The following is a 15,533-nucleotide window of genomic DNA, read 5'->3' on the forward strand; positions in this document are numbered from 1 at the left end:
GGGAAGGTAACAATGTTCCGTGCGCCTTTGGCGACTAGTCATGCCGGCCACATGACCACGGAGACGTCCTCAGACAAGCGCTGGCTCTTCGACTTTGAAACGGAGATGAGCACCGGCCCCTAGAGTCGGAAACGACTAGCATGCATGTGCGGGGGAACCTTTACCTTTTTACTATGGCTCTTGTATCACACGAAAAATAGTCAAGGAGCATATGGACTTTCTTTCTTTCTTACTTTCTTACTCTTTCTTACTTTCTTACTCTTTCTTTCTTTCTTTTTCTTTCTTTCCTTTTTCTTTCTTTCTCTTTCTTCTTTTTCCTTCTGATATCTGCCTTCCAAAATAGTTGAAGGAAGAAAGAGCATCCAATTGAGCCAATGTTAAGGGTTGTCTTAATTTAGATACTATAATGTAATTTAACTATCTCACTGGTCTAAAAATATAAGACTGACTGATCAGAACACATTCTTGGCCAGTAGAGACTGATCGTGATCTCTTTCCACATCCAAAGCGTGTTGTCTCAAAGTTCTCTTGGCTTGTTAATATCCCAAAGGGAGAGGTACTTGCAGAAAGCCATAAAAATGCAATTTCTCCAAGAAATATCTCTTCTACCAAGCATTTTACAACAGCGGCCCGCAATCTTTGGGTACCAGGGACCAGTTCCGTGGAGAGAGGTTTTTCCTCAGACAGGAGGGGCTGTGGTTTCGCGTGCTGCCTGCATCCCGTGGATGGGGCTTCTCTTGTTTGCATGGCCTGATTTCCGGCCTGCTGCGGCCTGCTGACAGTCCATGGACTGGGGGTTGGGGACCCCTGCTTTACAAGGTATCTTTCAATTCCAGTCGCTAACATACCTCTCTCATTCTCATGCAAAAAATTTTTAAAAAACCTAGCATACCAGCATTTCTTCAAATTCACCTCTAATTAATCCATAGCTTTGTTGATGAACAGCACTTCTTGTGTATCACCAACCCCTGCACATAAGACATAATGACTGCAGTAGGCCTTCTGAACTTTCCCCCTGCAATAAAATTCCATGAAACTTGAAATTTAAATTTGTTTAAATTGCCATCCAGCCAGCTGCTTATTGAAAGAACTGCCTGTTACATGTCTGCTTCAGACATAAAAGAGAGTCAGCTTGGCTAGCCCAGAGTAGAAAATTTGCATTTTTCTCTCTCCCCACAGTGGGAAATTCTGCGGCTCAGTGATCCTAAGATGAGAGTGGAGATGCAAAAGTTTTATTTATGTTACCAAGGTGCATGGATACACAGTTTTAGACTTTCCTGTTCCCTCCTTAGGAAATCGCTTTGTTGCTAAGCTTTGGGATTGAATGAAGCAATCACCTACTTCTTGTCCAAACCAAAATGTAACCAAATAGAAAATAAATAATAGAATGCAACATTATAGGTTGGGACAAAATATTCCTGAAGGGTCTAACTGTTCTGAAATGCTATAAACTCTCAGAGTTTCAAGGGATGATCACAGATTATCGAAGTATAGTTTTTCTTGGCTTTTGCACCAAATATGAATATTCACATACTGTAATAGGCTCTTCTCCTATAGTTTTGCTAGATGTGTTGGAGAAGAATGACAGAGGTGCCAGGTTTTAGTTTTATTGTTTTTAATGCTATTTTTAGTTTTTATTATTGCTGTGAGTCACCAAGCTGTGTGTTTTAAGCTGGGCAGCCATCAGAGTCATTTAAATAAACAAACTGGTCTTGATTAATCTATAATCCCTGGTAATAGTAAATATTTTTAATTGAATTGGGCTCAAAGATACTGCATTTGTATGGAAAAGAATTCCACCTTGATATTCACCCTGCCCATGTTCAGCTGAGCCCATCCTGCTTTACCAATCATTTAAGGTTCTGAGATTTACAAAAGCAGACTTTGGGAGACTCTGGTGCTACAGTAGGAAAGATTTTTTCCAAGGAAACCTTATTAAACAAGCAACGTGAAACAACAATAATCTTTTATTATCTTTGAATATCCCTTTTCTTTTCTGCTTTATTTGAAGACTTAGTTTAGATGTAAGTTTCTCAGGGTAGAGGTTGTAATTTCCTCGATAAGGCTATGTAAATCAGCCTTTAGAACAATAGCATTTGAAAATAGTAACAGGGTTTTTCCAAAAATAAACTTGTTCACACATTCCTTCTATGTATAAATCTTCCAAGCTGTTATATGATAGGTACAATATGAAGTCAATTATAATTTAGACCTTCTACCTGGTTTTTATTATAAAATTTAATTCCCTGTCCTCTCTCCTTACACTCTAGATGGTTTACAACACAAATGAAACAACATAATGTTCATCATCAGAAGGCAATAAAAAACAACCATAATAAAATTATAGCAGTCATAAAAAAAGCAACCATCAGAGCATAAAAACAGCAGCTGGTGCCAAATCTTTCAAAGAAATATTTACTGGAATAAAGGATCTTTCTGTTACAGCTAACAAGGTATACCTATACCACAGCAAGGTGCTTGTGTGTCTCAGTTCTGTATTTATTACCCATGTTTATCCTAACTTTTTAAAGGTGTTCAGAGTGCATAACAGATTTATCTTGTGTATCAGGCTAAGTAATGGAAATATGCCTGAGATCACTCTGGCAATTGCTGTGAAGATTTTGTTCGAACCTACATTAGCTTTTCTCATTTGTTGAGAGAGCTACGAGCAGGATTTTTCAGCGGTTCTGAAACTGAACATGAGAGAACGAAACTTTAATTAAAATAGAGACATTTTGCTTAAACTGTAGGAGGTCCTTTAAGATATCTGGGCAGGGTAATTCAGATGCCACTCAAAGAATATTTTATATCAGGTCATTCTAAATTATCCAAACCAGTGATAACATGGAAGTAAAGGAGAAGCAGATTTCACTTAAAAAAAAAAGAACTTTCGTATCCTTTGTGATCCATGGTGGATCTAAATTTTCCTGCATACCATAAACAGACCCATATTACATTCCCTTAGGGACTTTCCTGATGTCAGAAAGCATCAGCTAGAGAAATTGATGATGCTTTCTTCCTCCCGAGATTAAAGCCACGTTTGTGACCTTAAGGCAGAGAGATCTGGTTGCCCTGCTCAGGTGTCTTTAGAAGCATTACAAAACTACAGATGTTGTGGCCTTTGACCATCTTGCTTACCCTCCTTTCTTGTCTCTTGTTCAGCAAATTGCTAACTTTAGCATTTTAACTACAAATCTTTTGTTTGTCTAAACAGAACTTTAGAATCGACTGTATGTTCACATTCTGCACAGTCCTATACAGATTCTGAGAAGAGTTGGGGAAAATATTAAGAGTTCAAAAACAGATATTGCTGTTTTAATGCAGTATTACTAGAGCTTCAGGAAAGAAAATCTGATGCACTTTTCTTACTTCATTATATTTAAATAGTAATTGAACATAACAATACTTGTCAGCATGTGTATGTGTTATGTATGCAACCTTGTATACCTAGAGTGAAATCTTAACATGTGACTCCCTTCACCTATTGACTTCACAACTGAATGTATATAATGAGCTGCAAGAATAAATTGGGAGATAGGAGGAAGACCCTCAACCTAGACAACGTCTGATAAGAGAAATGTGAGTCAAAGGACGGCTGGGGGTGGAGAAAGCATCTCAGGAGGGGCCTTCCCTAGTTTTCTGGATGCAAAGGTTGGAAGGGAGGAAATGCTTTCAAACTTGTGAGATTCTGTCAGCGTAATTTTAAAATAAAAGCAGCATTATTACTCAAGGTTTGGATTTCTTGTTTGGCCTACCTTGAAGGACTGACAATGGATTTATGGCTTAATTTATTTGTACAATTAATTTGGCCAAACATCTCATCAGCGTGACTCTTTTATCTTGCTATTGTAGATATTTTTCCTAATCTTCAGAAACAGTTAAAGGTTAAAACAAAAATCAGATAAATTTATTAATACATCTACAGTAAAATAATAGATTATGTAAGCATTAGTAGAAAAAGACAATTAACTTGTAGAAGTAAATTTTTAAAAAAATCACACAGGAAAGTTCTTTCAGCAATGTCTAAAAAATTCAGCGTTTTGTTCCATAGACTCATTTGTCAAATGTTCTAAGGGAGGCTTCCCTGAAACTCATATATAGTCATTTTATTTCCATTGTTCACCATATTAAGAAAAGTAGACATGGCTAGGATATTGTTCATTTAATCATAATTTGTTGATTAAGGAATAGTTGGTTTGGCTCAAACAAGATGCTAAATTGTAAGTTGTGGTATACAATGCACAATATCTGGCTTTGAACATTTTCTGTGTGGGGAAGCCCTCATTGTCCCATATCCCATCTATCAGCACCCATATTTTCTCAAGCTTTCAACTGTGCCCACAGGCAAAACAAGTTTCCTGATTCAGTGTCTTAAAATATGTTTGCTCAGTAGTCCAAAAGGGTATCTTTGCAATTTTGAATGTAATGCTACTACAGATAGTCCTTGACTTGTAACCATTCAGTGACCATTTGAAGTTATGTCACTGAAAAAAGTGACAACAAATCTTAGTACTTATAATCATTGCAGCATCCCCAGTTGTGTGATCAAAATACAGGTGCTTGGCATCCGGCATGTATTTATGATAAATTGCCTCAACCTAGGGTCATTTGATTGGTATTTGTGACCTTCTTAGCTGGCTCCCAATCAGCACTCAATGGATTGATTTAATGACATGATTTACTTTACTGGAGTGAAGTGCTTAATAACCATGACAAAAAAGATCATACAATTGGGCGTGTGACTCTCTTAACTGCTTTGCTTAGCAACAGAAATTCTGGTCCCAGTTGTGGTCCTAAATGAAGGACTACCTGTATTGTATCTACATTTTTACCATTCACTTTGTGCAGGCTAGGCCTCATTTGGTCTTGCAAACAAAAGGGGTTCCTGGCTGAGAAGGAATCACTCTCATTCGGGCACAAAGAATTCCCATTTTGGAACTCCAATTCTCTTTGCAGGAAAATAAGACTTCTTTTGCATTAGCTATTTGTTCAGGATGTTTTTTTCCTTGTGAAAAGTTCAGGAGAAAGAATGGAACAGCTGTGGTCTAATGTGAAATTAAGTCAAGCAAGAGTTTTAAGATAATTTTAAATAATTTTTATTTATTGATCAAATGTATGAGGCAGCTATCTTGCAGAAGGTTTTGTGGGGAAGATAGCTATGTCCAAAGAAACAGCAGCAGAATCATATTTTTATTAAGGCCATTATGTTTAAAAGGCAAACTGTGATCTCTCCTAAATTCTGGCAAGTTACATTTTGACTGGAAGTACAACTTAGAACTATAGGATAGATAAAACATATTTCCTTAGCTAAGTTCTTTCATTCTGATCTGACAGATCATCATAAGGCCGTTAATTGTAACTTGGTGCATGTGAACGCACATCACATTGTTCCCGTTATATTGAGCCATATTGTGATATATTTTTAGATTTTTACATGGTTGAAGATTACTGTATAAATATTGAAAAACAGGAAAATGATTGCATACAGTCTCTGACCTAAACTTTAATTGCACTTCCTCCTACCACGTGAACCATATTGTTTAGCAAAGCAAGCGGATCTGGATCAGAGGCACTATTGTAAAAAGCTCATGGTGGTTGATAATTCTGGGCGTCCAAAACTACACTGGATGCAGTAAATTCGATAGAAAACGTCGCCGACAGTGACTTTAAAGCAAGAAATTTACCATACTTTATGACGGCTATTAATACTCATGGATGCCTGTCGGATTAGGAAATTCACCGTGAGGACATTTCATCAACACGGCGATCCTTCCAATTCGGCTCCCTCACCGTACGGCTTGCCCACACGTGATACGCAGCACAACAAAGCACGGAACCACCATCGCAGTCGTGGTTAACGTGCTCTCAACATCCACGTCCTGAAAAGAAGCAATATTCCCCACCGTCGTCTACTCGACCGCGGAGGGGGCTCGTCTCAATATTATTCCCCCTTTACGTTCCTGACGGATGCGTGCAATCCAGTACATAAAAATAAAGCAATGGGCGTCTCCGGCCGGCCCTTGTACTTCTGAGAGAAACCCCCCCACCCAGGGGAAATGGGGGCGCTGCTTTCAGCGGCAGGCCCAGCGTTTCCCAACCTTAGGAACTTGAAGATGCGTGGACTTCAACTCCCAGAATTCCCCAGCCAGCATAGCTGGCTGGGGAATTCTGGGAGTTGAAGTCCACGCATCTTCAAGTTCCTAAGGTTGGGAAACGCTGATCAAGACGATCGCTTAAGCGGAGTCTCTCCCGCAGCCGAAATCTGGGCTGCCCAAATTCGCTCGCCGCGATCCGTCGGGTCTTTTTGAGATTCTAAAATCTTACGGCGTTTGTCCATCCGCCCCGGCCAGTCCTCAGAAGGCGGCCAGCCCCAGCTTGGCAGGGCCGGTTCGCTCTTAGCGCCAGGCCCTCCCTCCCGCCCCTCAGCTTCTCCCTCCACGTCGCTCAGTCTTGCAGGGCGTCCCCCTTTTTTCGCCTCTCTCCGCTCACCTCCCCCCCCCTCTCTCTCTCTCCCCGTTGCGTATCTGGGGCCGCCTCTTCTTTTCTCCACTTGCTGACGACAAGCCCGCCCAAACTGCCCTCCGTCTTCTTCCCCCCTCCTTCTTTCCTCCCTTCCTCAGCGGGAGAGAGAGAGAGAGAGAGAGAGAGAGAGGAGCCGAGCCGAGCCGGGGCTGAGCGGAACGGTCCCGCCTCCGGGTCCCCGCCCTTCCCACATCCGAGCCAGCGGACGCTCCGACCAGCCGCGCCGGCACCGGAGGGGACGGGAGAAGCCGCCTTAGGCGCCCGTGTGGGGCAGCGACGACCCGCCGCACCCTTTTTTGGTCAGCTAGGCTCGAGCGCGGTGCCGAGGCAGCCCGCCCGAGCTCGCCTTCCCCTTCTTCGCTCGCCCTCGGTTTCGCCCGGCCGGCCGGCCAGGAGCCAAGCGGCGCCATGGGCTGCACGGTGAGCGCCGAAGACAAAGCGGCCGCCGAGCGGTCCAAAATGATCGATAAGAACCTGCGGGAGGACGGCGAGAAGGCGGCGCGGGAGGTGAAGCTGCTGCTCCTCGGTGAGCTCCCCGGCCCGACAGCGCCCTTCCCTCCCCCTCCCCACACCCACCCACCCCTCCCCGCCTTCGGGCGCCCGCCCGCCCAGCCCCAGCGTTGGGTCTGCGGGGCTCTCGCCTCACTGTCCGCTGCCTTGGGAGGAAAAGCGGGGCGCAGCCGGGCTGGCTGCCCAACCAACGGAGCGGGGAGGACAGCGCGCCCACGCCCTGGCCGCCTGGTTTCCGTGCCCGACGTCTGCTTTCCGCCACCTCCCTCCCTGACTGCGCCCCCTACCTTCCTCTCTACTCGAGGGACTTTCCGCGCTTCTGCCGCTGCTCCGGCCGGATCCGTCTCGTGCTGCTGAGTGGGTTGCCCTCTGGTTTTTCGGCGGCCGCCATATCCCTACCCCAGCCTCGGGCGCAGCGGGGGAAGGATCCTCGCGCGCCATCTCTTTCTCTCCCTCCCACCCGAACCGGGGCTGGGTAGTTTTATACGGCGTCCAAAGAGTTACAAGCCCAGGGAGGGGGGGGCGGGCAACCCGCCCTATCCGAGCATCCCATTTTGTTTTCCCAAGCTAAACAGCTTGGCTCCTCATGGTTTCCCCCCCCCCCTCCCGCTTCCCTCCCTTCGTCGCGGGCTCATTTGCTTCTCAGGAGAGCTGACATGGCCACGCTGCCAAATCGGTCTGTAAAATACGTCCCCAGTGAGACCTTTTTTTGCCCCCTTTCTTTTTAGCCCAGTGTTTCCCAACCTTAGGAACTTGAAGATGCGTGGACTTCAACTCCCAGAATTCCCCAGCCAGCTATGCTGGCTGGGGAATTCTGGGAGTTGAAGTCCACGCATCTTCAAGTTCCTAAGGTTGGGAAACGCTGTTTTAGCCTACTCGGTTTCTAAATTTGGCTTGGCACGTCCAGTCCTCAGCTGCTTTTCCTTCAGAGTGGGTGATCCTTCTGAAAAACTTAGCCAGGCCACAACCTAAAATATGCCCTGAACCCCCTCCCCTGCCCCCGTATGTTTTGCATTCCTCCCACAGGCCTCACCGTTTTTTTGTTTCCGTTATCAATGGATAACCGTTGATGGTGGCTCCGCATTTGCTACTTTCTGCCACCTGTGGTTGTCTTGGGGAAAGAATAATTTCAACGGGCGAGTAAGCCGCCGCAATTGTTCTCTATAAAGCAAAGCTTTCTGGTCTCCAAATGTTATTGGATTGTTGCTGTATCATTCCCACCTATCCTACTCACCCAGCGTCCCTCTGTAGAGGACGGGAATTGTAAGTTAAAGCACAGCTCGAAGATGGCAGATTGGAAAGAAGTTTTCCCAGCAAAGACAAATAACTTGGTGCCCTCTGAATATTGTGATCGAAGGCTCCCACACACTCTTGTAGATGTACAGGTAGTCCTCGACATGCACCAGTTCATTTAGTGAACATTCAAAGTTATAACAGCATTGAAAAAAATCTGACTTATGATTGTTCTTTTCAGAGTTACAACCTTTGTAGCATCCCCAAAATCATATGGTCAAAATTCAGATGCTGGGCAACCATTCATATTTATGACCTTTGTTATGTCCCAAGGTCATGTGATCCTCTTTTACAAGCTTCAGACAAGCAAAGTCAATGGAGAAGCCAGATTCACTTAACAACCAGATTACTAACTTATCAACTGCAGTCAAAAAACTGTGGCAAAAAAAGTCATTAAATGGGGCAAAGTTCACTTAACAAATATCTCAACAAATTTTGGGCTCAATTGTGCTCGTAGGTTGAGGACTACCTGTATATATATACATGGGTGTATTATATACATGGATAGCACCAGGTTGTTTATCAATAACAAGAATCACATTACTGTTCCCCAACATCATGTTAAGGAATATTTCTTTCAGAAAGCTGCAATTCTTGCTTGTGATTTTGCTTCCTTGAATCCAATTTCAAACATGTTCTGTGTTTGGTTCAGATAATTTAAACTTTTCTGTCTTTTAGCTGTCAATAGGGTTTGGTGCTGTTTCTTTTATAAAAGTTTGCTGTTTTACATTTCCTTCCTTTTTTTTCTGGGAAAAAAAAAAGAAAACCTCATTGCACAAGCTGTAGGAAGTTTAGCCAAACATCTGTGCTTTCTTTGTACTTTTCAATAGTTCTTCATTTGAATAGTTGGGTGAACTTCATTTCCATGCATGAAAATAGCTGTCATTGAACAGGAGTATGTAGGTTAGAGCCAGGAATTCTGGAAAAAGGACAAAAATGAATGAGTGGATTGATATAACATGTGACACAAGTATTTTTTTTCTGTTATGGTAACAGGGAAACTTATAAAAGAAAGACCCAGCTGTTTCTTGACTAGGAAGGCATGATTAGCTCATCATAAACTAGGTGGAGTTGACATGCATAATGACAGATTTTTTTCTATATGTTTTAAGTGGAATTCACATGGTTAATAATTAAACTTCATGATGTAGTAATAACCCCCAGCTTTCAGAGGGACTAAATTAGACAAATATATGGCTGTTGCTAGTCATGGCCCAGCTTTCCAAAGCAGGATGCTTTTTAATACCAGCTTTTAAAGGGAAGGGCATTTTTGTGCTCCTATTCTGCTGGTTGTCTTCTCAAAGACATTTCTTTCCTCCCACACTTCTACATAATCAAACTGACATTAAAAAAAATCATGACACATGAATAGAGAGACTCGTTAGAGACTTGTTGATGGCAAATGCATTGTAAAAAAGTTTGTTTTGAAGTGATATTGGAACCTAAGTCCTTGGCTCATGATGATAATTGAGTCTGGAATTATGATCATAAGTCATGGTTGTTAAGTGGATCACCATGTGACTGGACCTATCTTTACAACATTTTTGTGGTGGTTATTAAGCAAATGTGATGGTTGTTAAATGAATCCATGATAACAATGGGCAGTTTTTGACAGAAACTGGCAAAACCCACCAAAAATTGCAATTGCATGACTGGGGAACACTGCAAATGGCCATAAAGGTGAGCCGGTTACCCAGCATCCAAAATGCAATCACATAATTGCAGGGCTGTGTGTAGCCATTGTAACTTTAAAATTGTGTCAGAAGTATCTTTGGGGGGAGGGGGTCTGCTTTTAAGTTTGAATGATTGCTAAGGGACTGTTGTAGATTGACTTACCTTTATTAAGTGAAATAACATTCTGTTAGACAAATAATTTTCTGATTAGTCTGCTAATTCTGTGTTTATTTTAAAAATGTGGTTGGAGTGCTCAGCTTGCAAACATGGAATACGATTAGCTATTGCCACTCTGAAAAGATAAATAATACAATAAAAAGCCTGATCTTGAATGATTCAGCCTATAGCAAAACCCAATAACTTCCATAATAATAAATCTTGAAATGATGGCAGTCTATACCCCAATAACAGCATAGTTCTAAAATAGGCGATATCTTGACTATAATCAAGTTCATCATTATTATATTTATCATTATTTCTATAACTTTCATTAATAAATGGTTTGTATTATTTTATGCATAATGGTATGTACCATATGTATGTATGTATATTTTCAGAGATGATCATAATATACCTTCTTAAATTACAAATCTTAGCTGATTCTGCTTGAAGTGCACTTTAAACTATAATTTTACTTTTGAATCCTATCTATAGATTTTGCTTTCTTCAGTTAGACATAGTAAGTGCCTTATAGAGATAAATAATCCATTATGTGTAACTATATTGAATTGTAGTTTCAGGCTAGTTTTTTTTTCTTAATTGGCATGGATCTATGAAAAAGAGTGCTGATTTTGGTTAAGTTATGAGCGATAGTTTTATTTTTGAACAGATTTAAAATTAAACATGCGTTACAATCCAGTAGTTAATTCTAGCAGTGCTATATATTAACATCCTAAAACTTTTAATGATATATTATTTGAGCATAACTCATAGAATCATAGGATTGAAGGGGACATTGGGAATCTTCTAGTCTAATCCCCTGCCCAGTGCAGGAATTTTCCCACCATTCTTAATAAATGGCTGATCAGTGGCTGGCTGCACTTTTACTTATTAAAGGTTATTGAAAAAGCTCATAAATTTAAAAACATTTCAATACTATGTAGTATAAAGTTTGACATTTTGAAAAAGATGTCCAGTAATCTGAAAGTTTTCCACTTCTCTTTTGATAGCATAAAGAAAGTGGAAATGTGTCAGCATTAAACCATATATTTCAGAGTTATCACAGCTTTTACTGAGAATTTTTTCAACCACACTATAAATCCCTCTCTGCCTAATACACAAACAGATGTGTGCTTCTATAGAAATTGACTATTATGCATGCAGAAAGATTTTTGTGAACTTTTTAGTAGAATGTAGAATTTGTTTTCTCTCAAAAATCTCTGACCTTAAACTTGCAGTTTTCCCCATGGGGCTGTTGCTTTTGTGTCTTTTAATCTAAAGTATCCTTTGGGAATGAATTAACAGCTTTTTAAATAATTGGTTTAGCAATTTTTGATGTACAAAGATGTTTCTGTCATTAAAATGAGAGCGATGAATTCCACTTAGCAGCCTCAACTTAAATAATAAAATTCTGACAATATAAAAATAAAATGTCTGAAATGGTATAGGGTTTCCTGCCTGACCAGGGGGTTGGACTAGATGACCTCCAAGGCCCCTTCCAACTTCAACTTCTTCTTGTTATTGTTGTTGTTGTTGTTGTTGTTGTTGTTATTATTATTATTATTATTATTATTATTATTATTATTATTATTATTACCATTTGAGTTGAATTGATATTCATGGCCTTTTCTCAGACAGTGAAAAAGGAAGAGTGTTGCAAAATATAATTTATTTTAGAATACTTATGCACTACCCACTTCTAGGCTAACTTATCAGAAATGCAGTTTAAAAGTGAAATGTTAAACAAATCCTAAAACTAAATTATACCTTATAAAATATACTTATTAATATTATTTAGACATTTTAAATGTTAAAACCAGTTTACATGTCAAATTGAAATTCTGAATTGCATGGGCTTGCTTGCAATGCAAAAATAAATAGCTCTCCATCATAGTGTTAATAACATTATTTCCCAGTTTGTTCTCAAAAAATATAAATATTATTCAGGTGGGCTTTACCAATGCAAATAGTTAAGAAAACAAATTATTGAATTATAGGCAAAACTAAATACATATAAATGGACACATTCTGTTTCTTACATGTTGTGCTTGCATGTAATGTAAATACATGGTTTGTTTTTCAAAGCAAAAACTGCAGTATCCATGGGTTTGTATATCCTACTTTGGCTCTCTTTAATGTGGCATGAGATGAAATGAAACAATTCTGCTGGTGGTTTTGATTAACTGCATTTCAGCCTTACATCTTAACAGTAATTAATTTTATTTGTGGTTTGTTGAAGCCAGCCAGGTTTGCAAATTATATTTTGAAATTAGCTTGTTTGCCAACAGTAGTTGAGACTAGAACTCATTTGGTTTGACATATTACAACAAGTTGAGGTTAATGTAAAAGAAAAAGTCAAATCCTTCCACTTTTTCTTGAGTGTTGCTGATGTTGGGAACAGGTAGGCTTGAGATTGGATTATTTTCATAAAATTAAACCATGGTTAATCATTATGAGCAAATTGAACTGAATTCACAGGTTGTTTGAAACTAGAGATTGTTTAAACCAGAGAACTTGGAGAAATATATTTCTTTTTTGAATAGATAATTTCTCTAGTTTCAATAGAAATACTAGGGTCTTAGCATCAAATCAATCTATTTAAACATTTGTCAGCTAAAAGACTATTATTAAATATTATAAAAATGGAAAGTGATGAAGTGCATAATCTAAAACTGAAAAATGCTTTCTCTTAGATAATTGTTTTCTGATGCAAATTGAACCGAGTAAAAGATATATGTTTAATCAAGTAAGACTTTCAGTGTTAAGCACTTTGCCAATGGCTTTGCAAGGGTTACTAAAATGGGGAGTACTGTTATACTGATGTTAAAAAAAATCCAAAAGAATATTAGCAAGCACTTAAATATCCCGACATATTTATATCTATATTTCAGGCATGATTAAACTTAGGTGAAGTGACTGTTAGTTACTTATGTTTGGTTGTCAGTTTCTTGAACTAGGCATTAAGGGTTAGAACAATTGATCAGTGGAATGTGGGTGCTCCAACACTGGAGATTTTAAGAAGAGACTAGATAACCACTTGTTTTATAATAATAATAATATAATAATAATAGGTTGGAAGGGACCTTGGAGGTCATCTAGTCCAACCCCCTGCTCAGGCAGGAAACCCTATACCATTTCAGGCAAATGGCTGTCCAGTCTCTTCTTAAAAACCTCCAGTGTTGGAGCATTCACCTCCTCTGGAGGCAGGTTGTTCCACTGGTTAATTGTTCTAACTGTCAGGAAGTTTCTCCTTAGTTCTAGGTTGCTTCTCTCCTTGACTAGTTTCCATCCGTTGCTTCTTGTCCTGCTTTCAGGTGCTTTGGAGAATAGCTTGACTCCCTCTTCTTTGTGGCAACCCCTGAGATATTGGAACACTGCTATCATGTCACCCCTCACCCTTCTCTTCGTTAAACTACACATACCCAATTCCAGCAACCGTTCCCTATATGTTTTAGCCTCCAGCCCCCTAATCATCTTTGTTGCTCTTCTCTGTACCCTTTCTAGAGTCTCGACATCTTTTTTACATTGTGGTGACCAAAACTGGATGCAGTATTCCAGGTGTGGCCTTACCAAGGCATTGTAAAGTGGTATTAGTACTTCACTTGATCTTGATTCTATCCCTCTGTTAATGCAGCCTAGCACTGTGTTGGCTTTTTTGGCAGCTGCAGCACACTGCTGGCTCATATTGAAGTGATTGTCTACTAGGACTCCGAGATCCCTTTCACAGTTACTACTATTGAGCAAGGTACCACCTATACTATACCTGTGCATTTGATTTTTCCTGTGTAAATGTAGTACCTTACTTTTTTCACCATTGAATTTCATTTTGTTAGATAGTGCCCAGTGTTCGAGTCTGTCCAGATCCTTCTGTATCTTAAGCCTATCTTCTGGAGTTTTAAATGGTATAGGGTTGAACCAGAAGACCTCCAAAGTCCCTTCCAACTCTGTTATTCTGAAGGCTTATACGGAACTTTTCTTTTTCTCATCATAAATGGCCCTGTAGTATCTGAGGCCCTTGCTAACTGTACAGTAAACTTTAGTGTAACTCTCTGTGTTAAGATCTTGCTCCTCTAACTTTGCCATTCCTCCTTCAGTGAGACAAAAGGCTTCAGCTCTTTTGTCAAAAACCTCTTCAGTTCTATAGTTTTTAGGTCCCCCCAGACTTCTTCCACAAGAAGACTACTCTAGTTCCATAAGGTCTTCATTGGTCAGTTCTTTGGCATAGGAGTCAGGTTATTGTACATCATTTTCACTGTTGTCTAACTGCAATTTGGTTGATTACCAATATCAACTACAGAAAACCCTTACATGCATGCATGAATTGGAGGACAGATGATCTTGATTCTATCCCTCTGTTAGTGTAGCCTAGAATTGCATTGGTTTTTTTGACTGCTGTGGCACACTGTTGGCTCATATTTAAGTGAGTGTCCACTAGGATTCCAATCCTTCTCATAGTTTACTGGCATTAAGCCAAGTTTTACCTAGTCTGTACCTATGTTTTTTTTTTTTTGCCTGAGTGTAAAACTAGATAGGGCCCAGTGTTTAAGTCAGTCAAGATTTTTTTGGATCTTGAACTTGTCTTCTGGGGTGTTGGCTGCAAATTTGATGATTTCCCCTTCTATTTTCTCATCTTGTTTATAAAGATATTGAAGAATACTGGGCTTAAAATGCAACATTGGGGTACCCCACTACTTACTTCCCTCCATGTGAATACTGTTCTGTTGAGGATTACTTGTTGAGTACGATTTGTCAGCCAATTAGAAACCCATCTGGTGGTAATGCTGTCTATTCCACATTATTCTAGCTTGCCAAGAAGTAGGTTGTGTTCTAAATTATCAAATGCTTTACTGAAATCTAAGTATATTATGTCCACTGCATTTTGTTGATCCACTAATTTAGTCACGTAGTTGAAGAATGAAATAATTTTTTTTGGCATGATCTGTTTTTGACAAACACATGTAGGTTTATGGTTATAAATTTCCTTGCTTCTAGGTGTTTGCAGATCTGTTGTTTGAATATCTTTTCCAGAATCTTCCCAGGTATTGATGTCAGACTGATTGGTCTGTAGTTTCCTGGATCTGTCCCCCCCCTTTTTTTTAATGTTTCGAAGTTTACTGAATGAGAAAGTGATTGAAAGGAAAATTCTAAGGATTTTCTGCCTATTTGTTGTGCTTTAAGTGGTGCCATATTCTTTAATTATTTATAAAATATACAGTAGACTTAGAATAATTCAAAGCACATATTAACAATGTTTTGGGAGTTTTATTTCCTACTAAAGTATCTTTATCAAATTATAAAGAGATGCTTTAATTGCCCTTTCATACTTTTAAACAATGCAGATGCCTCTTACATATATTTAAAACTGACTAGCTTTA

The 15,533-nt window shown here is 39.8% G+C and overlaps 1 protein-coding gene across 1 annotated transcript in view; it reads left to right on the forward strand.

The window, feature by feature from the left end:
- Positions 1–6,639: 6,639 nt before the first annotated feature.
- The window catches only part of GNAI2 (G protein subunit alpha i2), a 126,669-nt gene continuing 117,775 nt past the window's right edge, over positions 6,640–15,533 (forward strand). Inside the window, exon 1 of the mRNA XM_083351723.1 lies at positions 6,640–7,048. Coding sequence (XP_083207849.1) covers positions 6,931–7,048 — 118 coding nt within the window. The 5' untranslated portion in view covers positions 6,640–6,930. The remainder of the gene's footprint in view (positions 7,049–15,533) is intronic.

Source organism: Vipera ursinii (genome assembly GCF_947247035.1).
Source record: "Vipera ursinii genome assembly, chromosome: 2".
NCBI classification, from domain to species: domain Eukaryota; kingdom Metazoa; phylum Chordata; class Lepidosauria; order Squamata; family Viperidae; genus Vipera; species Vipera ursinii.